Source organism: Petaurus breviceps, unplaced genomic scaffold (assembly GCF_028583685.1).
Source record: "Petaurus breviceps papuanus isolate PSGF00001 unplaced genomic scaffold, PetGlider_PUasm1.0 90847, whole genome shotgun sequence".
Taxonomy (NCBI): domain Eukaryota; kingdom Metazoa; phylum Chordata; class Mammalia; order Diprotodontia; family Petauridae; genus Petaurus; species Petaurus breviceps.
In genome coordinates, this window is record NW_027187360.1 from 14,406,785 (window position 1) to 14,417,331 (window position 10,547).

Sequence of the window (10,547 nt, forward strand, 5' to 3'; positions counted from 1 at the left end):
CTCCCTCTCCCTCTCTCCCTCCCTCCCTCCTTCCCTCCCTCCCTTCTCCCTGTCTCATTCATACGTGTGTCTGGTCATGTCACCATCTACTCAGATGCTTTTCTGTGGGCTCCCTATTACCTACCAAGTCAATTCCAGACTCCTTAACCCAGCATACAAGTTCCTCCATAATCTGGCACCATCACCCTACTTTTCTAGCCTATTTTTAGTATGTCACACTAGCTAGAGTTTGAAGAATTAGAATTAAGAAGAACTAGGTTGGAATCTCACTTCCAACATTTGCTAAACTATGTGACCATAAGCTCGTCACTTACCTTTCCTAAGCCTCCATTGCCTTATCTGTAGAATGGGAATAATAGCATATATGGTAACTACCTCACAGGGCTGTTGTGAGGCTTGAGATGATATATTAATATGCTTTGAAAACCTTAAAGTATAGCATAAATATCAATTATCATTGTCATTATATTCCCTTCCTTGTACTTTGTGTCTCAGCCAGACTGTAACTATAGTTTACATTGCAATTTCCTCACCTTTGTCTTTACTTACACTGTCCTTATACCTGGAATCCTGCAGCTCACTCCAGTCTTCTCATTTGTAGTCACTTCCCCCCAACTAAATTCATACCCATCTTTTAAAACACAATTCCAGTTCTGCTTCCTACAGGAAGCCATCCCAGATACTTCCTCCCAAAATTAGGAGTGACCTCCCCTACATAGAACTTTATTTTTACTTCAAGTATAAAATACATATATCATATTTAAATTATTGGTGTTTATGTGTATATTATTCCCCAATCATAACTGTAAGTTCTTTGAGTGCATGGATTTCTTTTTTCACACAGGTTCATGAACAATCTTAGACTTTTCAACCCCCACTTCTTTCTGCTGTATCTAGTACAATTCTGTCCATCCCAGAGCTGCTCAGGGAATCCAGTGGGATTGAGCTTTCTTTCTCATTCATTCTCATTGCTTAAATGTAGACACATTGACTCCTGAGAAAATGTCATCTATCATCAGCTTCCTTCTCTGCAGCAGTTGTAATTTATAAGCACAAATAACTTAGAAAAGGATATTTTGAATGTGAAACTTAAGGTTTGTTTGTTTTAGTTTTACTCCCCCCCCAAAAAAAATTTATTTTTATATATATATAATACACACACACACACACACACACACACACCTGGTTTCCTTTAGTATATTCTTCCTCAGAAATGGATTTTTCTGCTTTTTGAGTGACAAGTAGAAATAGCCTCTATACAAAGTAAATAAAATGTATTCTTTGTCATGCTGGATTTTAAAGTTAATCACATAACAGTGATATAATTATGCTGTAGTCTGATTAGCCAGTAGGTGATAGGGAGCCATTGAAGAGTGAAGGGAGCTTTTTCCTCCTACTGAATTCTTACACAGTTGATTTCTTATTATCTCTTCACAGTGGAAACAGTATGTCTGCATGTGTCCATGTGTGTATGGGGGTGGAGAGAAGTGTAGGAGTCTGTTGATGAGATAAAAATCATATTTGAGGTTATATTTTAAAATGCAATTTTTTTTTCATTAACAGTATCCTTAAAATTCACTTCTTTGTGAATCAGTAAGTATTGTTGCCTTCACCTATTTCTGTAATAGAAAATTCCCAGGGCTTCTAACCTCCTGGTTTCTTACTGTACTTGTGCCTTCAGAGCTAGCAGGTTATCATTGAAACATAGGCTCTTAGAACTTAAAAGGGTATTAAAGGTATTTAATCACTCCTTCCATTCTACCAAGGTAGAAATTGAGGCCCAGAGAAAAGGTGGCAATATGAATTATTTATGGAGAAGTGAACCAGGAATCGTGATTGACAATATATTTCTAAATAATGGGATCATGGATTTAGAGCTGATTGGAGCCTTAGAAGCTATCTAGCCCAGCTCCTTCACTTTACAGATGAGATTGAGATAAAGTTGCTTGCGAAAGGTCACACATGGAATAAGTGACAAAAGTGGGATTTGAATCCGGGCCCTCTGAATTCAAAGCCAGTGCTTTTCCCACTTGGTCACATTGTGGCATAATGAAGCGTTAATCCGAAGGCTCCGAAAATCTAGCTTCCCTTTGTAACTCTGCTCCACTACCTGTATGATCATGTAACTTATCTTGGCCTCAGTTTCCTACCTCTGTTCAGTGAGGAAGTTGGGCTAGACCAAGGGTCAGCCAACTATGGCCTAGCCAGCACAGAGCTAAGAATAGTTTATATGGTTTTTAATATGATAAAACTTTATTTAAAAATATAAAAAAATTCTTAAGTCGTGGGCCTTAACATCCGCAATACACCCTGGACTAGGTAATAGCTAAGGTTCCTTCCAGCACTTGATTCTATCATCCCATAAATCATTGTAGCATTAATACTGACATCATGCCACAGTCATCACAATTGGCTGTGTCCTGTCGCAGGGGTAGGGAGTGGTAAGTCAGTGATTTGGAGGTCATATAATCAACAAACAAGTGACACCTATTTCTAGCACCTTGGGCTTTTTTGTAACTGTGGGTTTATTTTAACAGGAAGAAGATGGTCTGAGGATGAGGAAGACACTGCAAAGCAACAGCCCAGCTTCCACTTCAGCCACCATTGTGAAGGAAGAAGGGCTTAGTACCCGACTTCTGGCTCTGGTCGTCTTGTTCTTTATCGTCGGTGTCATTATAGGGAAAATCGCCTTATAGAGGCAGCATGCAAAGGCTGGTAAATTGGATTGATGGATCTGCCATATCATGGGATTTAAATTTATTCATAACAAAGAAATTAATGTATGACATCTCACAGGTCTTGCCTTTAAATTACCCCCCTTCCCCCTGCACAAATATAACATAACATAATCTCCTAGAAAGTTTGAAATGTACAGTGAGTAATCGGGGCAAAAACCAAATGCAAAAGGAATGATCTTTACTAAATGACAAGGAAAATCATGGTTAATACTCAAATGATAAGTTGTAAATGCAATTTTAAACATTTTTAGACCTTGGTACATGTTGCTGGATTACCTCTTTTAAAATGAGAAACTGGTTCCATAACTGCTGGAGCTCCCCCTTCAGATAGTGGAACCAGAGCTAAGCAGGAAGGGTCAGGAATCTCTGTAAAATATATTAATCTACCATACATACTGCTCATAAACTTAAGGGTTTGTCCATGTCTTCAGTTCTGTGCAAGTTACCAATTATTTTTTGGGAACTTAAGTGAATCAAGTCAGAAAGCTGAAAAGAATTAAGTGACGGCATTAAATGTGCTAGTCACCAGTAGGAGGCATATATTGATTAATGGTACACAACATTTTAGGAGAAAGGTCTTTGCCTTGTTCTCTTAAAGGGACCAAGCTAAATTGCTGTTGGTTCGTTTAGTTGAATTAAACTGTTATTCAGAGATGTTTAATGCCTATTTAACTTATTTAATGTATTTCATCTCATGTTTCCTTATTGTCACGAGGTTATGACTAATGCTATGGCATAGAAATCACCGCTCTAAGGCTGGTGGGTTGACCTGTCATTGCTGCTGGAGAGCTGTAGGATCCTTCTGTCTCCTGCTGTTTGGGGGTTGGGGGGGGCACTATATAAATGTGGGCTTTTGATTTATTTGAACATTGGAAAACTACGGTCAGGAAATGTTTTTCTGTGTAAATAAATAACATCTATCTTGGGGAAGGGAGGGAAATTATACCAGTAGTAATAATAGTCAACTCTTGATTACCCTGCTGATGGAGGGGGTAGCCATAGTGCAGATAACCTTTAAAAATGTCATTTTAATGTCGTTCTTGAATTCGTACTATTTCACCTTTCCTCACTGTGCTTGGCCTCCGTCCCTGTTACTAGTCTCCCCCCCCACCCATCCCCCGTTTTGGCCCTTAATTGGAATAGCAACATGGAAAGTTATCCTAGTAGTATGGAGGAGACATTATTCTAGAAGTGGCTAGGGGAGAAAGTCCTGGAGTCAACTGGGAGGCAGGAGAGAGGAAACCCACCCTGAATGAGGGGCTGGTGGTCAGGGGAAATCTTCCCCCAACTAACCCACAAAGCAGATAATTGAGAGTTGACTGTAAATTAGTTCTATGCCGTAAATGACCAATCCTGTTGGACTATGTAGCATCTTTAAAAGAAAAAAAAATTAAATAAAGCCCCAAAATGAAGATTTCTTTTGTTATTTTGTCACATTTGCAAGAGAAGAGTTAATTAAAAATGACAGGCACTATCTTTGTGTTTCATAATGCTTTTAACTTAGCAATGTCTTCTTAGATCCTCTTGGTCTTGACTGAATGGCCTGCAGAGAAAACTGCTAAAATTTTTTAAGTGGTCAGTTGCTTGTTAAAGATGGGAATCTTTAAGGCCTGTTGGCCCCATTCAAGTCTAGAATTTTTCAGTTACTGTATTTCAAGGGAAGGAAGCCTTGTCTCTTTAAGTGAAGCAGCTGAAATAATTAAGAAGTAAAATTAAACTCTATTGACTGGTTATGGACTGGACTATGAATTTAGCTGTTAGGAAAGAAGATGAGAAGAGTAAAGATGGACTAGTTCAACTAAGAAATTTAGCATGACCCAAGTATAATAGGTACTTCCCAGAACAGGATCTTCCTTGGAGGCTGGGTGCTGGTTCAGCAAGCCACTCTGAACCTCAACTGCCCATAAGCACCCTTCTTGTGCACCATCAGCCCATGTGGTGAACAGAACTGTAAACTTGATTCTCTTTGTTTAATCTGGCCTCCATTGTTGCAATAGAAGAAAGAATCAAGTACTTTCTCATGAATGAGAATCAAAATAATCAGGGTGCCTCAAAAATCTTAGTGAACTTTTAGGTTTAAATAACTTAGTGAAGTTTCAAGTTGAAATCGCTTAAAACTTCATTTAAGACTTTTGGGACACCCTGGAATGACGTGGATGTCCAAAGCCACATCTTTAAGTTGAGTGAAACAAAGTAAAAGATATCCATAATAGTTATTAAAATTTGTGTGTGTGTATGTATGTGTGTATGTGTTTTCACAGCTTCTAGATAGGACCTTATACAACTAAGACAAGGATATTTTATTTCTTGAGTTGGAATTTTAAGATTCTCTTAGCCCTTTGTCATACCCCCTTTTTTCTGCCTAAACTTTGATAAAGATAGTACTGTCTCAATAAACTTACAAGGACTGTGGTGATTAGCCTGAGGTTTTATTTGGGGGTGGGGGTGGGGGGTGTTAAAAGCCACTGAGTTCCAGAGTTTCTAAAATTCTAATGATCTATGGAGAATTTGCCCCCATTTCATAGAAGAATATGTTTTAACTAAAATTTAATACAAAGATGTCAATTCCTTCTCTTGTCAGCCTATGAACACTTTTCTCTTTTTTTAGTTGTTGGCTGGGGTTCTATTCTGTGTTTGTTTTTGTGAGCTGAGGGAGAAGTTGATTTTCTATCATTTATTATCAATACAGAGTATAAAATTCAGGGCCTTAGGGCAGCCAAAGAACATGCCAGAGAAAGGCATAATAGGCATCCAAAAGCATCAGTGTTTCTGGTATCTTATCAGCTGTGATGGGTGTGGGGCAGGGAAGGAGTGGGTAAGGGGAGAGATAGGTGATTTTGGCAAGTGACTGGTTCCCAACAGTGAAGAGAGAAGTGAAGCCATTAAAGTAAAGCTAGGAGTGGAAGAGAAGGACCAGTGAGCAAGGACAACCCCCAGTGAGTGTGATGATTTGGAAGTGAGGAGAGAAGAGATTGGAGGGATAGGATTATCCTCTGCTCTTAAATTACAAACCACTACTCAGGTCTCTGCCCTTGCCCTCTAAATCCAGCCCCCAGTGAAGGCCATCCCAATAAAGAGCTCAAAAGAAGCCATGAGCAGTCATCAGATTTCATAAAATGTTATCAAGCATATTTTTAAATTGAGAATTTAAGCTCCCTTGGAATCTCAGCCATGGGGTTTATAGTGACTGTGTGTCATTCCCACATAAGACTTGCATCCTAAATGCAATAAAAAAAAAAGGCATCCCATCGTCATTTATATCCCCTAGTGCTTCATATATAATAGACTTATAAAGAATATTTTTAAAATTGAATTTTAGGCTAACGTCACCTTTAATCATTCTTTCTGACCTGCATGGTTTTTCTTCCTCCCTGATCTATGAAATTGCTTGCGTAGACAGTAATGAGTACTGATAAAAATCACAGTAGATTTTACCCATCGACAGTTGATACCTTTAGAGAGAGGCTCATACCTGCAGAAAGGCAGGGGAGGGGAATGAAAAACCTCCAGCAATCCATGAAAACCAAAATTTTTCAGATAAATTGCAAGAACAGACTTGCCCTCTAAAGGCAGCAGACTAAAAATATTGGCTGTTACTGGCACCCACCTGAATACAGTGGTCACTCAAGCTAACTCACCTTAAAGTGAACTTGGGAACAAGGTTAAATTGTAAAAATTTGGCAATGTAGGGGCAGCTAGGTGGCACAGTGAATAGAGTACTGACCCTGGAGTCAGGTGGGCCTGAGTTCAAATGCGGCCTCAAACAGACTTATTAGCTGTGTGACCGTGGGCAAGTCACTTAACTCCAATTGCCCTGCCCTCCCCCCTCCAAGAAAAATTTGGCAGTATGTTAAAGAACACCTAGCATGTGCGTTCCTAGATTGTAACGCATCACTAACTTCAATCAATGAACTCCTGTCACAGGAAAGATTTAGCTGATAACTGCTTGATTTCTAGTGCAATAATTCTGCCCACTATACTATCCTGCTTTGTAACATACATACTATTTTTAATAGTTTGACATTTTTTAAAATGGTGACTAGTTTGGGGCACATAGAAAAACCCTCCCATTTGTTTACTCAGTGTGGGATAAATGTCTACCATAACATTTAATAATTTAATTATCATTTACCTGTTGAATTAACTTTTAATTATTAAATTATCACTTAATTCCAGGGGTTCTTCTGAAAGTTGACCTGCATAGTTGTTTTTGCTTTATTTTTTTTAAATCTTGTTTGTGAAATGCTTGGTTTAAAAAGTAAAAATAGGTATGTGTCCTGCAAGGAATATTTGAGCCCTTTCTTAATACGGATCTTATGGGCCAGTGAAAGGAAGCTATTGCTTCCACATGCTAGAGACAGAAAACTTTTTTTTTTTGACGGGTATCTAGCTGCTGGGATTTTATGTACTACAGATATGAAATTTAAAACTGGATCATCTAGTCTATTTCCTCACTTTACAAAATGAGGAAATTGAGTCCCCCAGTGAGGGTAAGGAACTTGTCTAAGGATGCATATACGTATATATCTACAGTAGTAGTAAAGCCAAAATTTTCATATTCGCCTCCTCAGACTCCAAACCTAGTGATTTTTCTACTCCATAGCACTGCCCTGTGTCTCCCAATTAGACCAGGATGTTGATCAGCCTCTCAGGGCTAAAGAAAGATGAATGGAAAAGATTTTGGATGACAGAAACTTGGAGTTATGAAACAGTGTTGGAAAACCTTGTTTCCTAAGACAGAAATGGAGTTGTATTGAGAGTCTCTATTCTTTCCACCTACATCTGATAAGATCTGCAGTTACTTTTCAGATTTTAAAGGCATATTCTCCAAATACCTGATTCCTGTTTCCCTCAGAGTTCATATGAGCCTGATTAGATTGGGGGGGGGGCTTTTTTTCTTTAAAAAGAACCCCTACTTTATTATTTATAAAGAATTAAGGTAATATCCCTGTGATTAAATTAAACCTGAAATATAAGTTCTACAGATTTATCTTCAAAATCCATAAAGGAAACAAATAGAAAAATTCAGGGGTTTTGAACCCCTGAATAAAGTAGGGTATTACTGTTTAGTAGCTGGTAGGAGTAGGACCTGGCCTAAACTTCCTTTGTATGCAGTGTTAGAGATGCTCGTACTTCATGATTTTCTGTTTCCAGGACAGATGGTATAGTCATAAGGACATTAACATTGGTGTGGGCTTTTGTATCAACTAGTTGTTTCATAGATTTGGTTATTTTTTCATATAAATGATATAGTCATAGAAATATAATTCAGAAGCCTTCCTGGTCACAAGTAGAATGATAGAATTATGCTGTCTAAACTTCTTCAGTGTCTGAAAGCCTTCAGAACTCCTTGGGATTTAATTTGGAAGTCTTCTATAAAAAAAATGTCCACTTTGGCTCAGTGTAGCCAAATGGATGTAAACATCCACACCCACACATACACTCTAACTTGTATGTAGAGTTACAGCCATTCATGAAAATACATATTTTTAGACATTTTGCTATTAGCATCACTTACTGAAGTGGCAGCACAGAAGGCTCAGATTTTGTGTCAAAATTCAGGTATGACTGGGTATTTTGTACTTCTCCCTAAATTTGACACTGCATTTCTAGGATAGACAGTGATGGAACTTAGTATGGTGAGCTTGATAGTGGGAATATGGGGATGGAGGGAGGTAGATATTAACTAAAGAGCTAGGTTGGGTATCTATGAGAAACAGATCTAGCATTACATCTTTTAAATGCCCACCCATTGATTAACACCTTACCCATGTGCTTCCACTCACAATAATATTAGAAAAAATGTAGACCTGCCTACATTGCTCCAGATGACAGCAGCCTTTTCAACTGTTCCCTTTATGGATTTTGAAGACAAATCTGTAGAACTTATATTTCAGGTTTAATTTATTCTCATTACAGGGATATTATTTTAATTCTTGGTTTATTATAATAGTTCATTGTGGAGTCACATATGAGGAGTTCAAGTAATTTGGGCTTTTTTTTTTTTTTAGTAAAACCAATTTATTAGAAAATGTTTGCATTGCATCTATATTTAGGCACTTTGGGAAAACAAAAAATATAGCTATTGTCTAACCTGCCATAAATGTTTGCAACTGTAATCCTTGGAATGTTTCCATGGTATACAGTGGCCTGATTAAAAAGTGATGGTGAAATAAAATGGCACCCAGGATAATAATCTGTTGCTGCTAGATAAATGCCATTTTTTTTAAACCAGGAAACAGTACTGTGACAATGTCTTATTACAGTAACTTTATTATACCAAAGGGTTGATATATATTTAATCATTGACTAATGGATGTTGGTGTTGGACGGATAGCTTTGGTTATTGACAAGCATTCTGATTAGGGATCAGGGCAGCACTTATGTTGTTCACCTTCTGGGCCAAAAGCATGGGCTCAGAGCATGCTGTTTCTCACCAAAAGGAAACAAAATTTCCCTTACATTTCTTTTCAACTATCATCTGTATGGGTAGGTGAGGCAGAGAGACATACAACTATAACTTATTCATAATTAATATGGCTTGTTTCTTAAGAAAGTGATAAACTGATGTGCATGCTTCATACACCAACCCTAGGATTTTTTCGTTGTGTAACTGCCTGCATTTTTAGGGCGTTGTTTTTAGAAGTAAACTAAATTCAGCTGTTACTCCTCTGGAATTCTACATCTCCACCCTCCCCTCCCACCCTCATCATAGGGGGAGGGGCTTTATTGTTTGACTGATTCCAGTCAGAATTTGCTTGCCAATAGTACTGAGACCATTAGTACAGGGGCTGCTTCTTTCCAAAGCACTATCAGACTTTTCATAAATGAGAGTCTAATGAGCCTCAAGTGTATATTTGCGATGTTCACATACAGATACTAGAAGAGAGAATACACGCTCTCATTCCTGTTGCTAGTATTTTTGCCTTTATATGTTATAGAAACTCTCTTCTCTAAAGGAGAGGCAGTATGGTGCAGTAGAAAGAGTGATTGAATTTAGAATCAGAAGACCTGGGTACAAATCCCCATTCTGCTACTCTGTGACCTTGAACAAGTCCCTTAACCTCTCGGGGTCTCAGTTGGCTCACCTATAAACAGGGAGTGGGACTAGATCACCTCTGAGATCTTCCCAGTTCTGCATCTAGGATCTAATGTTACTTTACTGCTTGAAACATCCAACTAGAATCCCAAAAGGATTTGTTGAAATGCTCTTTCCCTTTGTAAGTGACTGAAGAGATTTTCTAAAATTCAGATTAGTCTCTGGCTTGCTTTCCACACTTCCTCCTCTTGATAATTCCTACAGTTCTTAATGTGTATTTGATTCTAATTTCTAGTAGTGAGATTCTAACTGTACCTTTATTAAACAGATGTAGTAAAAAAAAAAAAACCTTCATTCCATTTTTCTTGTGTATTAAAGTTATATTTTCTGTTTTGGCATAATTCATTTTAAAAGCTGATGCAGGGAGAACACTTCCCATTGTGTATTTTTGTTTTCTGACATGTAATAAGTTTATATAGTTATATAGTAATTATACACTCTTGAGGAGAAGGCTGACTACTGCTTCTGTAGTTTAAACAAGTTCTTTACATCATGTGTTCACATGGTCTGTATCAGTCAGGCAACACATGCCAGGCCAAAGCGTCCACTTTTGTATTATTTGGCTCAGTATTATGTTTAATAAATTCTGTGCTCTGGACATATTTAATGGAAGTTTCATTGTACATTCATTTTGAATGGGTAACTTAAAGAGTATTAAGACACAAGATTCCATTTCTTCTTCTGCATCTGATGTGTGGTGTTGCTTTGAA

At 37.9% G+C, this 10,547-nt stretch overlaps 1 protein-coding gene across 2 annotated transcripts in view; it reads left to right on the forward strand.

The window, feature by feature from the left end:
* Positions 1-10,444, forward strand: part of VAPB (VAMP associated protein B and C) — a 69,823-nt gene extending 59,379 nt beyond the window's left edge. For both annotated transcript variants that reach the window (XM_069072476.1, XM_069072475.1), the window contains one exon: positions 2,538-10,444. In XM_069072476.1, coding sequence (XP_068928577.1) covers positions 2,538-2,626 — 89 coding nt within the window. In that variant the 3' untranslated portion in view covers positions 2,627-10,444. The remainder of the gene's footprint in view (positions 1-2,537) is intronic.
* Positions 10,445-10,547: the final 103 nt, after the last annotated feature.